At 41.8% G+C, this 18,901-nt stretch overlaps 1 protein-coding gene across 3 annotated transcripts; it reads left to right on the top strand.

Moving 5' to 3' along the window:
* The first annotated feature begins 1,708 nt into the window (after positions 1–1,708).
* Positions 1,709–18,856, top strand: LOC109999257 (calcipressin-1). Of its 3 annotated transcripts, none has more exons than XM_020654267.3 (5): positions 1,709–1,735; positions 2,754–2,889; positions 14,862–15,035; positions 15,420–15,579; positions 16,097–18,856. In XM_020654267.3, exons 1-5 carry the CDS (start codon positions 1,719–1,721, stop codon positions 16,279–16,281), a joined length of 672 nt encoding a protein of 223 aa, XP_020509923.2. In that variant the 5' UTR covers positions 1,709–1,718; the 3' UTR covers positions 16,282–18,856. The 3 variants fall into 3 exon arrangements, with proteins under 3 accessions (XP_020509923.2, XP_020509925.1, XP_020509927.1); XM_020654269.3 differs by lacking the exon at positions 1,709–1,735 and adding an exon at positions 2,312–2,649; XM_020654271.3 differs by lacking the exons at positions 1,709–1,735; positions 2,754–2,889 and adding an exon at positions 11,908–12,561.
* The last annotated feature ends 45 nt before the right edge of the window (positions 18,857–18,901 follow it).

The raw sequence follows: 18,901 nt of genomic DNA, 5'->3' as shown, positions 1-18,901 counted from the left end.
TTGTTAAATTTTGAAGAAATGATTCAACACTTACTTCAGGTTAATTTGTGCCAATCTTCCCAGGTTCTGTTTGGGATCACACAATATATTGTGTTTGTGGAATGGGCCCAGTATTCCAGAAATGGTCAAAGACAGATTTTTGATTTTGGTTCCAGAAGCTTCCAGTTTGCGGATCAGGTCCAAAAGGAAGTCTTAGTGTTTGGTTGACCCAGGTAGTCCAGAAAAAAAATCCCACAACGATCACTTCTGAGGTTCCAAGATAAGGCTAGAGAGGATAAAAGTAAGTGTTTCAAAGTTTACAGAAGGAACCAAATCCTGGAATAACTCCCAAGTTGCTTCATGAAGGATGACTCTCGCAAGAGCCCTGGATTCCACAATGGCACCAAAATGAATCTGCGCAAAGTTAAGAACTGTGTAAAAATGTTTTACCAAATATGCTGGCAAATTAAAAAAACAATTCCTGATATTTTACGACTGAAAATCACAACACAGGTTTGGTTCAAGATTAGAGTTAAAGAACTCTCTCTCTCTCTCTCTCTCTCTCTCTCTCTCTCTCTTTCGATTCTTTGCTTCGCTTGTGGCTCTGGAATTAGTACTGCACCTTAAGCAGAGTTAGACATCGATAAATACAATTTACCTCTCTCTCTCTCTCTCTCTCCCTCTCTCTCTCTCTCTCTTTCTCTGTGTCTCTCTGTCTCTCTCTCTGCCTCTCTCTCTCTCTCTCTCTCTTTCTCTCTGTCTCTCTCTCTCTCCCTCTCTCTCCCTCTCTCTCTCTCTCTTTCTCTTTCTCTCTCTCTCTCTCTCTTTCTCTCTGTCTCTCTGTCTCTTTCTCTCCCTCTCTCTCTCCCTCTCTCTCTCTCTCTTTCTCTCTGTCTCTCGCTCTCTCGCTCTGCCTCTCTCTCTCTCTCTCTCTCTCTCTCTCTCTCTCTCTCTCTCTCTCTCTCTCTCCCAAAAGGATTATATGGACGCTGATCCCCACATGACCTGCAGCTTAAACCCCTCTGCCACCCAGAGACTAGCACCACTTGAGGTGAGTTCCTTACAAACACACACACACACACACACACACACACACACACACACACACACACACACACACACACACACACACACACACACTACACACCATTATTACAAACAGAATAGTATTCATACACCAGACAGACATAAGCGTGTTCTTATTTAACAATAACAGATGACATTGTTAGGTGTACCTCACATTTTTATTTAGTTCTATCTTAACAGCTGATGTAATGCCTGCTATAGAAATATACACTTTAAGTAAATCAAGTTAAAGATATCTATCTGCATAGATATGCATAGATATAACACTAAAACACACATTATCTTCCATAATTAAGTCAGAAGCGACAAATGAATAATGCTCTTAAAACCTGTAATAATTACTTCTGCCACAAGAGGGCAGAATATTGACTTCAATTAACATCTTGACAACATTATTAGTGAAAGAATCTTGATGTTATCAAAAGTTTCTAAAACGTTGACCCTGTTCTTTATTCTGAAATATATTTTGCAATGTAAATCTCGATATCTTAAAGGTGTGTGGACATAAACCACAGGTTGTGTGAGTTTCAATTCACCTTTTTATACTGTATTTAACATTATTTTTATTTTCTTTCTTTCCCCAATCTTGTTCATATGGACTACCAATGAAAACACTGTTGTTTATACTAATGCTCCGTTCAAGTGCTCCTCGGATGCTCGGACTCTCAAGGTGAGATGTCATTCTTCCGACCTTGATGTGTTTTCGAGCTTTAATTGTAATGTGAAAACAACATGACACACAATTAAATCATTAATCATTTTTTATGTAGTTCTGAACCAAATAATTTCACCACCTAATCGAGACAAACACACTCCGTCTTTCTTCCATATTACTATTTGCCAATATACCAGACGTAATTTTGCAATAATTGTATTCATAAATAGTTTTGACCTAAGTCGAGCGTTAACTTTGTTTCACCATGTTTCTGAATCACATGATCTCAGGTACAAACATTGAATCTCTCCATTAGTGCATGTCCACAGGATCCTGTGTGTATATTTCAGCCTATGTGTGTGTTGCATGATAAACAGAGTGTAAAAAACAGAAAGTCAATCTCCTGGAGCTATTTAATTGTGGTTAGAATTAATTGTTGTATTTAGCTTACTAATAATTGGGTGGTGTTGTTTATTTAATTATTCTCCACGTCACCAGTTGTTGTTCCGAATTTAGAGACGAGGCAACCAGTAGGAGTCTCATTTCTCCAACACCCCTTGAACGCTCTTGATTCTGCTGAACCGGAAACGACGTCATCTCCTTTATCCTTTGCGCAGTGTCAAGAAATGAATCCAAAAAGGCTCAACCACAGTTAATATTAGACGATATTGCTCTGTTCCGGGTTAAGACAAGTCCAAGTGTCACACGAAAGCCTTCACGTGTTGACACCGAGGCGGAGAAAATCACGGAATATCGCGAGATTCGGTTTTTAAAAGTTATATTTTCGGATTTCTGGTTAGCACAAGTTGCTATCCAGCTTTGTGCAGCTTCTGAGCACTAATACAGTCAAGACTTGTGTCTGCTGTTTGGAGGAATACATCACTGACACAGCTGTTTATTATCATGAACTAAAGTCTACAGCTTCATCGGTGTGTATGACATTGAATTTAAACGCTTTTCATATAAAGTCAGATGTTTGGAAATGGGCGTTAGCCGAGCACAAGTTTGATTGTTTATGTTTTTGTGTGTGCAGAAGAGAGTCCAGATATCCGAGAGTCGTGATGCAGCGTGAAGAAGAGGCGACTGTAGATGTGCAGTTTACAGATTTACCAAACGCCCTGATCGCCTGCAAAGTCCCAGAGGATTTATTCAATGAAGGCAGCCTGAAGGTGAGGACTGAGAAACTGTCTTTTCTGCACAGGGACCATGTTCAACTTTGACATTTGATTCATTTGTGTGCCCCTTTTTTTTGTGTTATATCATTTCCAACCTTTTAAGTGTTTTAAATTTAGGAAAAATAGTTATAATAAATCATTTCTGAGGCAGTAATTCAAGGAAACAATTCACTCAGCAAAGAGTAAGAACAACTCAAGCAAGGATCTAGAAAAAAGGGAACAATGTCAGTAAGAGCAAACGATCAGCTTTGAGTCTGATTGGACACACAGGTGCTGACAGGAAGTGACCAGAGGCAAAGCACAACATTGAGGGCAGTTCTTGAGAGCTCTAATCAGTATAGAAACCATCTTATAAGTCGTCGTTATCAAACAAAAACCATCGTCATTACCATCATCATCATCAATGATATGGAGACCATCATCATTAAGTTAGTAGGTATTCATGAAAGAGCTGGGTCTTTAGCTTTTTCTTAAAGGTGCAGAGGGACTCATTCCACCACCGGGGGGCGACAGAGGAGAAGAGTCTAGTCAGAGACTTAGGAGCCTGTTGTGAAGGTTGGATCAGACGCCTTTCATTGGCAGAGCGTAGAGGGCGGGAGGGAAAGATGTTAGGAGAATTCATAAAGGACTTAGGGAAAGGCGATCTCGTTGCTCTGACAATCCGACCACATTTCCACTAGGCGACGTCATTAAATGCGGCGGAGGTTAATGACGTGGGTCCGCCTTGTTGAAACTACAATGTTCAGAAAATGGACGACAAAAAACGCATCTTAAGAAGTTTTTCTGTGCCTTCTTACCGGTGAAATAATCCTGATCACCACAAGGTTGGGATTGAAATAAAAGAAATATAGACTACCAGGCTACAAGTAACAAAAGTGAAACCATCACCTTCCTGTCCACTCAGAAATCAACATCAAAATAAATATGAAATTAATTGTTACATTAATAAGATATAACCTTCATATAATGTTTTAAGCATACAAATGTACAACTGCACAAAGCATTCTTAAGTGAATGAAATATGTTGAATAAAACATCATCTGTGTCACTTTACGATCATCGTTAATGTTCCTGAGCGGTCGGATGCGCGACTCGCTCTTATCATCGCCGCCACTTAAATGCTTCCGGGGTTAAGGTTAAGTGGATAGTGAAAGGAGATAGGAGGGACAATTCGAACGCACCCCATCATTCATGTGATTTGGAATTGAATTAAGAATAGGCTGAAGTACACACACATGCACAAACAGGATCCTGTGGACATGCACTAATGGAGGGATGTCAGAGTGACGGAGCTGCCCACAGCGGGCGCTCCTGAGCTGCCCACAGCGGGCGCTCCTGAGCTGCTTGGGGGGGTTTGGCACCTCGGCAGTGCTCAGGAGGTGATCTGGCACCTCTCCAGCTACCAGACCAACTTAACATATTTTGGTCCGCACCGGGACTTGAACCGGCGACCCTCCAGTTCCCAACCCAAGTCCCTACAGACTGAGTTACTGTCATGCTATTACTGATTGTTGGAGCCAGATTTATATTTTTGAATCAAGAAAATGAAATGTGGAAATCATATGAGTGAAATAAAAGATAAATTAGATACATATGTTTACTCCCCTTAGTTCCCTTATACGTTGGTTGCCGTTTACCTGACAGTAACCTGATGTGTGTGTGTGACGTCTGCGCTCCACCTGGCTTCTGTGGACATGAGAGCGCTCATAGGCAGCCTTCATGTGGAGTGTTTGTGGGTAAGATGGCAGAGAGCAACAGTTGTCTGTGATCCTCTGTGATTGCTGCCATGTTTGTTTGTTTGTTTGTTTGTTTGGTGGGAAACCGCCTCGTCTGGCAACCCTGCAGATCAAAGCAATGGTTTGTGACTCGATCAGCGTTAATCCCGCCCACTGAGTTTGATGGGAGAGGATGACAGATAAAATTATTTCATGATGCACTGCTGGAGCAGGAAACATGAAATACTTAAATAAATAGTGGAATGAATAGATGTGCTTTTACATTTAAAATAATTATTTAAACATTTATTTAATTATTTATGTATTTCATAAATTATTTATTTATTTATATATTACCAATTTTAAATAATTACACAATTAAATAATTATTTAATTATTTAATAACACATGCATTTAATTAATTAATTAATTATATATTTATTTATATATTTGTTGATTTATTTCCAATATTAAATAATTGATGACACATTTAATGATTTAATTAATTATATATTTATATATTTCATTTTGGCACTTTTAGTCCTCCATACTTTTAACTGCCTTTTTTTATAGATAGAGAGATATATATATATATATATATATATATATATATCCTAAATGTCTGTATCGCACTTTGATACAAACCCTGTTTGTATTTAAAGCACTATATAAATAAAGTGTACCTTGACCTTATCTAAAGTGTGTGTCAGTAACAAATCTAAAGTAAGCACCTTTAAATAGCTAATTCACTGATAGATTTCATTTTAAGTGAAAGTATCAGATGCTTTTTATCGACCACTAGATGGAGTTGAAAAGTTAAATATTACTTGTTTGGATATTTCTGGAATCACTAAAAAACTCCCTTCCTGGTGCCTTAGTCATCCTGAGTTATTTAATGTCTAAACCTGAATAGCATTGCTCTAATTTTACCCAAGCAGACGAGGCACAGGAATGACATCAGCCACAGAGGTGCATCATTGGAAAGTTTCCTGTCATGTTCTGTGGACATTTGAGTCTTATGTAAAACCTGTGCTGAGCAGTAGATTTGGAAACAGTCCACAGATGAGTAATCTAGTTTTAGAAGACATATTTTATGGTTTGTATTGTATTAATATGTCACCGTTGACTTTTGTTATGAAATGATTTATTGAGGTTGATGACAAAGACATATTGGTGATGCATATTCTCCATGGTGTAGTCGCACACTCTCTCTTTATGTAGGGCGGGTTAATGTCGACAACGAGGACACTCCAATGAACATATTGTGTTTACCTTATTACATGTGTCCTCATCCTAACAGCCAGTAGTGTGAGGAATGAAACTTTGTTAAGTACTCGACAAAATGTGTTTGTCGTTTGTAGCATATTGAGGGCAGAAAGCTTTGATCATGTTGATCTGTATCACAGTTTGAACAATGTTATTCATTTTCTTTGACTTTAAGTTATAACACTGCGGCAGAGAACAGGCGAGAAAAACAATGAAGTATAAATATGTTGAAGTCATTGTTTCCAGTGATAAGTCTCTGAATAGAATAAAGGTTCAGATGCAAGCTGTGACTCATTGGCAGGTGACACCTGACTACATTCAAATATGCAAATATACCGACTGGGTCACTGTTGTTGTTTGTGTACTCCTATTAAAACCCGGATAATATTGGATTTGATATCTCTTGTTGTTTTAGATCACTGCTAGATTTTCACTGTGATTGTAATGAACCAGAAAAAAAAGACTTCTACATCAGGAATTTTAGTTTTTATGAGAAGACATCCTGAATAACTTTCCCTGATCTGCGAGTGAGATCTGGAAGAGTTGCTGATTGTGACAGACAGGGTGTGTTGCAAAGTGGTATTTGTGGTTTGAACTGTGTTTGCGTTAAATGCATCAAGAGTAGAAAACAAGTCAGACAGTGGAAAAACCGACTCAGTGGAAAACAGCCAGGCACTCAATAGGGAGACTCATCATGCTCTTTATATCATTAGAAGAATATTTGTTTCAGGAAAAAGTTTTATATGAATGGGGGTGTAGGGCAACACCTTCTCCTCTGAGGCAGTTTGCATTGCCAAAGAAAAGCTGTTATGATGTGTTAGGGTGAGACTGTGGAAGGATCCTGGGGAGGCGGACAAACCTGACAGCCCGTTAACACATACATCTAATTGCTGATATACACACGGCTGATTTCCCAGACGCACGCACAGACGGGGCAGTGAGACGAGCCGATGTGTTGTGGCTGCTATAGGGGGGGTTTCGCTGAGTCTGATGGAAAAGGACGACAACATAGGGGAGAGGAGGGCAAAGGGCATCTGGTGGAATAATGACTTGTGTTGTCCTTTTTTGTTGTTTTTTCTTTTCCTTCTTGTCTTTCCGCCAAGATACGGCCACTTTTTCCACCGGGCATGTGTAAGGGATTGAGGGTCAGCTGATGTATCATATGGCAAAATATTCCACTGAGGGAGTGGGGAACGTTTCATGAGAACTCCTGAGTAGTTTGATTCTGTGAAGGAGTGAGTTTACTTCAGGGGTAAGAAGGAAGGGGATCAGTTTCACGCAGTATTTGCTTTTCCATCTATCTGTTTTAATGTGCACTTTGAAAAAGCAGAATCGACACAATAACTGCTTACGATTGGCTGAGGTCTAAAAGTTAGTTTATTGATAAATGAAAGTGGGCCAAAGAGCAATAGGAGGATTAATCATGAGGAATGTTCCATAAAGGCACTTAGACCCTAAAGGGGCTTGCATGACGGACCCAGTGTAAGGTGGTTTTATTGTCCTACAAGTAACCAATCAATAAAGAGTATAAATGTGAGACACATCGTAAAAAGACATTACTGAAGGACAGACTCAGTGGAAGCAGTCAGCACCTCATGAGGCAGCTCCTCGTGCTCTTTATGAGTTGGAGATGATTCGTTTGAAGAGAAAGTGTTTTTACATGAATGGGAGGGATAGAAGCGTTCATTTCTGTTTTGTACTTTCTAAAAGCTTGTGCCATGTTGAGCGTGGTCTGTGAAACACAAGAAGAAGACGTTCTATTTTTCTTTACCTAGATTAGGATAATTATGGATTTATTCATGAGCTTAAACCTTTAGGGGCGTCAAATTTCATCGTGCTGCAACCTTTTTGACCAGAAACATCACCACTCATTTGAAATATAATCACATAACTTACATTTCTGTGGTCGGTCTGAACACAACCTGCTGCTATAAAAGGCAGCGACCCTGACCCTGCAGACCCTGTGCTGCATTTACAGGCCCCCTCCAAAATGAATGGTAGTGCTTTAAACAATGGGAGTATTTCAGAGTAAGCCGTGTGAACTTTTCCTTCCTTCTAATATAAATCCTCAAATCAACATTACAGTCAAGTTTGTCATTCTGAGATGAAGATACGTGCTCTGCAGAGAACAGGACATTGATTAAGACCATCTTACAGGAACCGAGCACAATCTTTTCCAATGTGTTGTGCAAGTTTAAGTGTTCGCAGCCTAAGTGGAGCAGAAAGCTGACTAAAAAAGAGCATTAATAAACCAGCATGGAAGAACCGATTTAGGTCAGGGAAAACTCCGATGTAGGTCTGGAAAAGTCTTGTGGACTTTTCCAGCAGGACACACCCCGGTGGCAGCTGTGTGTGAGAGAGTATCAAGATTCCAGATAAAGACTTCAATTCAAATCTTGTAATTTTGATGCAAAAATAATCAAGATTACAGATGTGTGATTGCAGTTTCCAGCACAGCCACAGATTAAGCTGTTTTGAATGGATGAAAAGAACTCATTTAACCGGAGTCACACAAACAAGTTTTAGAGCAAACGGAAAATCTGAGCACTTTGTTTTTGCTGGACCTGCTCTGACTCAGAATTTGTACAACTCCATGGAAGAGGGAGAGATTTACTGTAGTTGTTCTGCAGTTGTCTAGAAGTGCCGTGGTTTGTTGGTCAAGCTGGAAAAGGGGACGGATGTGTCATCGAGGTCCGTGACCTCTTTTCCTGTTCAGATGTGGAACTTTGTTAAAGCCACACGGAAACAGCCTGTCAGCGGAGTCTGGCTTCCGTAACTTGACGCCCCTTTGGCTGAAAGTGGATTTTGTGTCAGGATGGATCACAGAAGTGTTGAGAGCTGGAAATGTTAAAGTAAGGATGTGTCACTGGAATCCACCTAAAAGTACAAGGAGTGTTAGTCTGTGTCTCAGCGGTATAAGAAGTGGAAAGGCCGAGCTGGGGGCTTGATAAGCCGAATGCAATCATCTACAAATCATGCTTCATAACTGTTGCTAGATGAGACGATTTGGCTCTTTCACCAGCTGGTGAAGATTAAACTTTACATACAGTACATGGTCAACAGGCTGCGTTTTAAAGTACTATGTGAAGCTGTTTCATTGATTTATAGTCTTTGAGTTGCAACAATAACTTCAGTCTTAACGACTCTTTTCTGTAACGTTTAAGAATAGTACAAGCAAAGCAGTGCTGATCTAATCAGTCCATCACACTGTTGTATGTTGATATACTGATGCTAGCTAGTTAAAGCCAGTACAGGTGAAGCTGTGGCCCCTGCTCCACAAGTAATCCTCAGCCTTCAAATATCACTTGTTAGTTCAGGCGTATATCTTTCAACTCGACATGATGCAATAAAGATACAGCAGCTGGCTGGTAACACAGCGCTGTGTCCAGTATGTGTTAAACAATCAAGAGTTGTTCTTGTGAGCATGTGTGTTTTGTGTGCTCTGTGCATGTGCACACCTGTCTGACCGCGTGCACCGCCTGGCCTATCTCTCCAGTGAGGGAATGGAAAAAATGGGAAGATGAAACAAAAACATAGCGGTGGAAAAAATGCAGGGCTGAGCGTGCACACACACACACTCTCTCTCTCTCTCTCTCTCTCAGACACTCAGCGGCCGCAGCAGGGTGAGGTTAAAGTCTGGAGATGATTAGCACCTACACACACAGACTCACACGGTAATGTTTAACATCAACAAACAACACTTGCATGAGAGCATCAGCTTCACTGTTGGGAGGCTCACCAACTTTGCACCACTTTATTTTCCACACACACACATTTTCCATACAGCATGTTGGACAGTGCTATTAGTAATTTTACTGTGCATTAACACCTGCACGGATCCAGCCACAGACGACATGTACAGTATGTCGACATGTCGGTCTAATAGTTTATTATGAGCCCGTTCCAAACAGGCCACCAGCCAGATGTCACTGCATGTACATGGCCTTAATACACCTGTCACCTCACAGCCACACGGCCCTGCACAGATCCTGAACGGGCTCCTTAAAGTGTCTGCACATTCAATTCTTTGAGGCCTCAATCATGGCATTTTAACTGTTGCCATATTGTTTTTTGAGCCAGAAGAAAGCTGATGTAGACCGGATGGTGGAGTCTTGTGAATCACAGGTAGCCACGCCCTAAAGCAGCGATTCCTAAAATCAAATCTAATTACAAACATGAAATCCATCATTTTCAATTCTTTACCCAAAACCTTCCCAAGCAGCACATTGTGGCCTTCACTGAGAGATCGCTTTCTCCCTCATTGTGGAGTTCGTTTAGTTATCACCTGACCTGATTGTTGAAATGTAATACTTGTGGAAAACAGCTGGCTATTTTATAGCAATTGAGTCTGTTGGAGTTTAGGTGATTTTTGTTATTTGTTTGTTGCTATGCACTCTAGTAGAATGGAAAAATCACATGGAGACTCTTGAAATGCACTCAAGCATATAAACTTTTTGATAAAAGGGTATTCTGCAAACTTGACACAAGTCCTTAGTGTATTCAAATCTATGTTAAAATAATGGGAAAATATTCAAATTTAGTTGAGGACACACACCAAGCTATTTCACTGTGGAAGATTACTTGCCATATCGTGATAAAATCAATCGAGTCATGCTGACGTTGTGAGGTGCTCCTGAAGTCATTAAGGGTTAGACGATGATAAAGCCGTCCCATCTTTTTTACAGTCATCGAGTCTTTCCCCCTGTAATGCCTCTGTGACTACGTCAGACGGCGTCAAAGCAGTGGGATGACCATTATGCTGCTGTGACATTTACATTGAAGGCGAGGCGTTACAGGGTGGTAAATATCCGGCTTGGAGTGGCGATAGAAATGAAGCTTAAGAGGATAACTGTAATATCTTGAGACGTGAGACGATCTCAGACTATAAACTTTTGTTGTTTCCCAATTTCCAAGTCTTTTAGAGAATGGTAGGCGACATGCAAGGGACTTGCTGTCTGTTAAGTGTGCAGTTGGCTAGCTTTCTGTCCAGGATTGCGTAATAGTCATTGCTTAATGTTCCGCTAATAACGAGCATAAAAGCTTTTTGTGGTCATGAGAACATTCTGTCGGCTCAGCAAGTCGAATGATGCGCTGCTTCCTGTTTTTGTTGGAAAAATAAAAGCTGGGTTTAATGCAACACAACAAGATCGTCCACATCTTCTTCCCAACTAAGAAGTGTTTAAGTACACACACACACACACACACACACACACACACACACACACACACACACACACACACACACACACACACACACACAGGTGCAAATGTTTGAGAATTGGCTGCACAGTCTGGTCTTGTTTTTCCGACTGCAGGCTGCACACACTCGCACACTTCCCCTCCACTTCAAGCTCTCTGCTATTTATACCTCATAAAAGCATGTTATCAAACTGCATACTTTCCATGAGCCTCACCTCTCTCCCACCACCTCCTGTTTTTTATCCCTTCATCCCTCCATCCCACATTCTTCGTAGCTGTCTCTTTCTCTTTCCACTCTTTCACTCGTTTTCTATTCCTGCCTCTCGCTCTGTCTGTCAGCTGTCCTCCCCCTCTCTCTCTCTCTCTCTCTCTCTCTTTTTGTCTCTCAGCTTCATCCATATTTACTAGGACTGACATGTGTTTTCCACGTCTTGCTCTGTGCACTGTGGAGTCAGGTGATACCTCTTTGGTATGTGAGTTAAATCAAAGAGGTGAAAGGCCCATTGTCACACTTTTTCCACTCGACAAAGGCTTTTTTTGTCTCGAGTTGAAATGCAACAAAAAGCCGATTAATGCGTCAGTTTGTTCAGCGGTTAGGTCATTATTTTCCAGTGTCTCTCTCTCACTCTCTCTCTCTCTCTTTGCCCTTCTTTCTGTCTGATTAGTCAGCATTGGCCAGTATCAGTCAGTGGAGAGAAAGAAGGAAAGAAATAGTCCCTCCCTCTTGCACAGCTGATTGGCTTGCAGTGAATGAACGAATGAATGAGACCAGGAGAGGGAGAGGGAGGGGGATTGTGGGTAATGCGTCATCGGCTGGCAGGGGCTCTTTTAAGCAGCCGTGGAGCAGCAGGAGAAAGAGTGAGAGGGGAGACAGAGACAGCTCAGAAGAGGTTGAATGACATTTTTTTTTTATCGCTACACACCCACATTTCTGGAAAATTCTTTCAATTTGAAGGCTGCTGCAGAGCCGGCTCATCTGCACAGACTTGCGGAAGAAAACTGTTGTGCTTGCTGAAGCAGAGGAATAACCAGCGAATCGTTAAACGCTGCAAGTGAGATCCAGACTAGATAACCTTGGAATGTGGGTTAGGAGGTAATGTGCTGACTGAGGGGACTTGAACGCAGTGGACTAACGCCTAACAAAAGAAGACCCACGTGGAAGACGCCTGCACCACAAAGAAAGAGCTGACCTGTTTCCTGTCAAGGAGCATCTATCAAACCCTTCTCAGCTGTCACCCTGGGGAAGGCAACGCTCCTCCGATCCCCCCGAATCCCCCCTTCCTCTTCATCGTCATCACCATCTTCATCCTTGCCACCGCTGAAGACAGTTTCAGCGTCACGGTGCACGTTGACCTCGGGCTTCAGGTGGAAAAGGTTTCGGCTTCCCGGATCGCCCATCATGCACATCAAGACCACAAAGTGTAACCGCTTCTGCCTGGTGGCGTCAGTGACCAACCAGGAAGTGTTCAACCGACCAGAGGCTCAGGTAAGGGGGCGCTCGGACTCGAGAACACCTTCTGCAAAACCAGGATCTCTCACCTTTCAAACCACGATTCCACTTCTGTCAGTTTTTGTCAGAAGATGGCTGAATAGTGATCTTATATTTTGAACAAATCCACAGAGCTTCTGGAGGTATAGAAGGAAATGAATCTAAGATAAGCTTGATGATGTCATAGTGATGTCATAGGTGTTATCTCAGCTTGGGGTTGAGACAAGGAGCTTGACAAAGAAATGGGTTTGGAGGGTTAAATAAGAAGATGCAACAGTGGGATTAAGTTGTGGTATATTTATGACACAAACACATATCTGTGTGTGTATTTGTAAAGCTCTTGTCTTCTCAAGCTGGATTTGAGGTACATTTGTACTAATCACATGAGTTTGTACAGATGGTATGTAGATCTGACAGCCATCCTTACACTCTCTCTGAGTTTTAGAAGAGTCATGTCTGAGGACTTTGACGTTAGTATATTGTCTTCTCACAGATTCTGGTAATGAAGACAACAAGGGTTTCTTTTTTCCACGATTACCTGACATCACAACAAAGATGTAGGTCTGTATGTGTTCTGTGTTGTGAGTTCTATGTGGTAGGAACTTCCTCAGGCGGTGCTGAATATTCCTCCTTCTATTGGTTTTCTGAATGAAAACGTCCAAGGCTTTTGTTTGCTCCTGTGCTGCAGTGCAGCCCGGTGGTTACAAAACTCTGTCTGCTCACTGCAGAAGGCAGGGATGACTTGTAAAATGCTGTTTTTATCAAAATGTTAAAACGATGGTGACTGTAGGAATTGCCTTATTAGAAATCATCCACCATGTTTGGTCTTGGATTGAAAAGAGTTCTGGATTCATGTTACGTGGCTGCAGACAGACGGTCCTTAAATCAAACAGTTTGGTGAAGACACGCTGATATGAGCTGCTGCTGTTCGGGATGTTTGTCAGTGTGAAGTGTGAAGCTGCTGAATGTTTGTAAGATTGTTCTTTTCTAATAATCTCAATAATCATCTAATCTCAAAAGTAATAATGGAGGCAGGTCTAGTTCATACCTGGAAATGAAGGACAATGACATTAAATACTACCAAGGACCTGATTTAGTAGATAATGATGTACGTTGTTTCACATTCAAAGCAGATGTCAAGTCAATACTCAAATTTGAAAGTGCTTACGTAAAGTAGAGCCAGCATTTCCATGAGGTCAAATGTGCAGAAAGGGGAAGCAATTGTTCCATCAGCTGAAAACACCAAGCAAGTTCTCCTTTATTAGATCATGGTAAATGTTTTCAATGCAGCTTTTTGAATACGTGGAGCAGCTTCCCCCAGTCTCCAGCTTCTATCAGGACTTTTCTGTGAACTGGTCATACGGGGTCAAACCTTCAGACTGCAGGAGTTTATCTTCTCATCTGGCTCCGAGCTTTTTCTACAAAAAGTTGCTTTTAGCTGCATTAACCTTTTTTTGAACTACTTTGATGAGACGTGCTGTTTTGCTCTTTGCGTCACAGCAGCTGAAGTGAAGAGAACACCAGCAGGGTACTGGGCTCGGCTCTGCCGCACTTCAGCATCGTCATCAGCGTCCACTGGGGTCGGCAGCAGCAGCAGCAGCAGCAGCAGCTCCTCATTCTGTCTTGTTTCGTACACGCTGACCTAACAAGCTATTCAACAAATTGAATAGACTGAAAGATCTGGGTCTTGCAGCAGCTTCATAAAGGGCAACCATATCATCCAACATCTGAATGTGTGTTTTCAAATAGCTGCTGCCTCGAGGTGTGGGTGTAATTACATGGACTCCACATCTTCACAGTCTCAAGTGTGTCTAAATTGATGGAATCTTGTCTGCCATCACTCTACGTGTGTTTGTCCTTTTTTTCGATTTGGTAGCCAAGGTCAGCTGTCTACTTCATTTTTCTCACTTAATTAGCTTCTGGAACAGTAATTGGTCATTTAAAATTGAGGCCACAGCTCTGCCTCTGTGATGCAGACACACACACACACACACACACACACACACACACACACACACACACACACACACACACACACAGGCTCCCTGGAGAGAGGAGGAGGCAAAGATATAGTGTTCGGTAATAGAAGCTATTTTTACAGGTTTTATTCATAGCGTCTCATAGCGGTATTTATGTCTTCCTGTGAGCCGCAGTGTTTAGTATTTATAGATAAGAAGAGAAAAAGAACTCAAAGGGAACAAATTGAGCAGAAGTGGAGGAGATGGTGCAGAAGATGCTCTCATTTTCCTCATCATTACAGCCTCTTTATTCTCCCTCCTCCCTCTCTGTCTTTCCAGGCCAGTTTCGAAGCCTTGTTTCGCTCCTTCGATCCCGAGGTGCAGTTCCAGTACTTCAAGTCGTTCCGGCGAGTCAGGATCAGCTTCAGTGACGCTCTGGCTGCAGCCGAGGCCAGACTCCGACTCCACAAGACCGACTTCAACGGCAAAGAGATGAGACTTTACTTTGCCCAGGTAATGCTCTAACATGCATCATGTCCACTTACACTCAGGTTCTAGCATCATTCTTGTGTCTTTTGTAGTTAGGAGGTACAGACGAGCAGCAGACACAGTTCACTAGCATTGGACTAGACATGAAGCTCACTAACCTCCTCATGTTTTTATCTATAAGCTGTCCCTGCCTGTTGTCTCTGTTTATTTAGATCAAAAGTGAGCTCTTAGATAAGCCTGCACTGCAGTCATTTTTCAGTGACAGAGATGAAAATCAGCTTCCATGAAACTTAACTGAGGTCCTTTTAATGTTGTTCATGTTGGGTTCCATATTTTTGAATGGTTTCTTTCTTGATTTGTAATTTATCTCCTCTTCCTTCTTACTGACTCACACGTGCCTCTCTTCAGTCTGTGCACATAGGGAGTCCTCGTCTGGAGCCCCCCAAACCCGACAAGCAGTTCCTGATCTCGCCCCCTGCCTCCCCTCCGGTTGGCTGGGAACAATCTCTGGACGCAAAGCCAGTCGTCAACTACGACCTGCTGTGTGCCATCTCAAAGCTAGGACCAGGTATGAAACACAATATGACACAGATCACTCTATCTTGGTGTTTCCTTTGCATGCATTTGTCTTAGTGTCGCTTTAGCTTTTCTTTTTCTTTCTTCAATGATAGCAGGACTGATCTGATGTTTTCTCTATGGCAACCAAGTCCAGATTTACCAACAATAAGACAATCTTAGGAGGTGTGTTAGTGTTAGTGTTTGAGTGGTAGCTAAATGTGGATGTTCATTTTTTGATTGACCTTTCCAAGTGGCTGAAAGGTACCCATAGTTTGCTTGTGAGTAGTAATGTGATGTAGTATTTATTGGGCTTAAAATAAACTGCTTAAACATTAACATCATGATGCAAACATTGAAGCCCAGAGCTGAGACTGCAGGAGTTTAAAAATCTTTTTAAATTTAATCTGAAAATAAGTCCTTGTTACGCTAAACATGCACACACTAAACGATATAACAGTTCTGCAGCATCATTGACTTCATGGTGTTAAAAACATTATGGAACTGAACGTCCTCTATGTGTGTCTCAGGGGAAAAGTACGAGCTCCACACTGCCACACCCACCACCCCGAGCGTGGTCGTCCACGTCTGTGAGGATGAGCGCGGCGACAGCTCGGCCCCGGACGACAGCGACCAAGACGACAAACCGCGCTCGCCTCGTCCCAAGATCATCCAGACGCGACGTCCCGACTACACAGCCGGCGTGGAGCAGTGAGCGACAACCCAGAAAGAGGACGCATCCATCGTGACGGCTGTAACATTTCATCCTGAAGTGATTTGACGAGAGCTGAACACGCTCTCAGAGCTATGAGGAAGGTTTGGGGACTTTTGGAAGCCGCCTGAGGGTGCTGCGATGTCCTGTAGACGAGCATTTCATAAGACGGAGAGAAAACGTGCTGCATTCATGTTCAGTGGGAAAGAGAGGAAAAACAAAATTCCAAGTGGAAACATAGAGTTCAGTTTAGCCATCAGCGTGTAAATTGAGGTTTGGGTATTAAACTGATGGAAATATGTGTTTAGCAGTGTACAAAATAATGCATACTAATGTTAGAGTTGTAGAGTAATGAGTGGGAGGAGACTATACTGGATTCTTGGTTGTATAGTTATCTTGTAAAAAATAAAAATATCATGATTAAGTGTGTCAGAAGCAAATGAAGACTGTACACAACAAACAACGTGATTGAGATGTTGGTTATTCCCACATGACATGAATGCAGCATCATTCTGACAAGTCTCGTCCCCTCGTGAAGAGTGTGGGACCGAAAAAAGGAAACGACTTTTGGCGACTTTCAGTTTAATTCTTCAGACTGTTTTTGATTTTTTGCTAGGGTGCTACATGTGTGTGTGTGTGTGTGTGTGTGTGTGTGTGTGTGTGTGTGTGTGTGTGTGAGATTCAGCTGTAGAGTTTACACACGGCTGGCAGGTGCTCTTTCACATCTTGAGCCTGCCATGTCGGCGCTGCAGCTCCCTGTTACTCTTCACTGCTGTTCGATGTCAGCTGTTCTGTGGTGGTGGACGTGTAGTCAAGTCAAAGCCCACCTTGCTCACATTTGTCTCCACTGAAACATGATTCAAAGTGAGGAGACCTGATGTGTTGTTTCTGTAAAGACGTCTAACAGTGTTATTCTGGGGTTCTTTCAGTTTTCTACTCTGCCTGTCTGTCTGTGTTTGGATTGTAGTGTTGAAAATAACTGTTTGACATTTAATGGAGCAAAAGTACTCAAGGCTTTTTTTTATTATTATTTCTGAATGTAAAATACACCCATAGCTCTCTGGAAACGAGGGCTTCAACTCCACCAACCGTGGTATGATGTCTGTTTAAAACAAAAAGGAAAGGAAACATGGTTTACTAGTATTCAGAAAGAAAAGTCTGCCAACTTGAAGCACTGTGTCTTAGCCTGTGACTCAGGGCTGTGTCGGCCCGCTCATCAGTTTCCTGTTGTATCGGGAGCATTTGTTTGTTTTTTAGTGTGTCACCTGTGCTTCATGCCTGTTTGAAGCGTTTTGTGTAGGATCTAGAGGTGCCCCAATGATATTTTTGCTGCTACCTTAAAAAATGAAAGAAAGAAAAGGCTTGGTTTAAATGCTTAGTAAATCTTTAGGCCCTGACAATAACAGGAAAACATTTCAGGACATCCTGCTCCTGTATCCCACACATGCCCCTAACAGAAGATCAACCAAAGTATCAAAGACAACAAAATAAGAGTAACAGCCTCTCTTCACGTATGAAGATTTCACCAGTTTCTCACTCCTCCATCCCGAGCCGCTCGTCGCTGCTGCGTCCTCACATCAGATCATCCTGACTTGTTGCAGAATTTGACATCGGGGCTGATCGATAAAATAGGAATGAAAAATGCTTTCACACATTCAGCTCACACTCACTTGATGTTTTAGGAGTGCACTGTGTGTGTGTGTGTGTGTGTGTGTGTGTGTGTGTGAGAGAGAAGATCTAACAAAATGACTGACAGAACCGAAAAAGAAATCTGAAATTAGATTGAATAGAAAAAGGTTTCCTGTGACGCGTCTCTGTGTGGTGGAAACTGTGGTGAGGGGTTTAAATTACAGGGTGTGGGTGCTTTTTTTAATGAAGAGGAGGAAACCTCTTAACAATAGTTTCTGTTAGCATCACATGCTATTGTCCATAGCTCTGTCGTTAGCTTTACACGCGACGTGTGCAGGCATGTGTGTTTCATTAAGACCTTCTGATGTGTTCCTTCCATCTGTTTAGCTTTGAGATAAATCTCACACTCATCGCCCCCGTCTAATATTACATTACCTTAAACTTGCTCCTGTAGTTTTATTTTCCTGGGTGGTGGCGGCAGCAACTTTTTATGGAGCAGAGAGTATACTAGCAAATGAAGAGACATGAAAGTGCCACTTCAAATGGGTTGAAAGTGAAAGAAGCTGCTGATTTTGCAGATGCAACATCAGCCACACTAAACGATACATCCCTGCAGAATGTAAAAAAAATAAATAAAAAAAAGCCTCTTGTATCTAGATGTGAGAAAATGTGGTTATTGCATTAATTTGTAGCTAATAATTGTTGCTTTTGTTTGATAGGATTTTCATTGAAGAGGATTATTGCATGTTGGATAGTGGAAGCAGCACTGTGAAGCACATGATGCACTGCCAGAAAGCTCACCTGTCCCATGTTAGAGGACTGGAGGTTACATAAGGCTGTCAGTTTAGCTACTTTTTTACTACTACTGCTGTGTGATTCATTCATGTTTGGACAAAAAGAGTGATTAACATCATTGAAGTACCATGAAATAAAGATTGAACCATGTTAAGTTCACGTGTCTTCTGCAGTTCATTGATACTGACTGGATTTTCTC

Source organism: Labrus bergylta, chromosome 24, assembly GCF_963930695.1.
Source record: "Labrus bergylta chromosome 24, fLabBer1.1, whole genome shotgun sequence".
NCBI classification, from domain to species: domain Eukaryota; kingdom Metazoa; phylum Chordata; class Actinopteri; order Labriformes; family Labridae; genus Labrus; species Labrus bergylta.
The sequence above is the reverse complement of the archived record's forward strand: the minus strand, read 5'-3'. Positions and strand labels throughout refer to the sequence as shown.

Bases quoted from the DNA above. Each gene is read 5' to 3' on its own strand.
- LOC109999257 (XM_020654267.3), top strand. The intron at 2,890-14,861 runs GTGAGGACTGAG...CTGTCTTTCCAG, and splicing joins TCAATGAAGGCAGCCTGAAG to GCCAGTTTCGAAGCCTTGTT. The intron at 15,036-15,419 runs GTAATGCTCTAA...GCCTCTCTTCAG, and splicing joins TGAGACTTTACTTTGCCCAG to TCTGTGCACATAGGGAGTCC.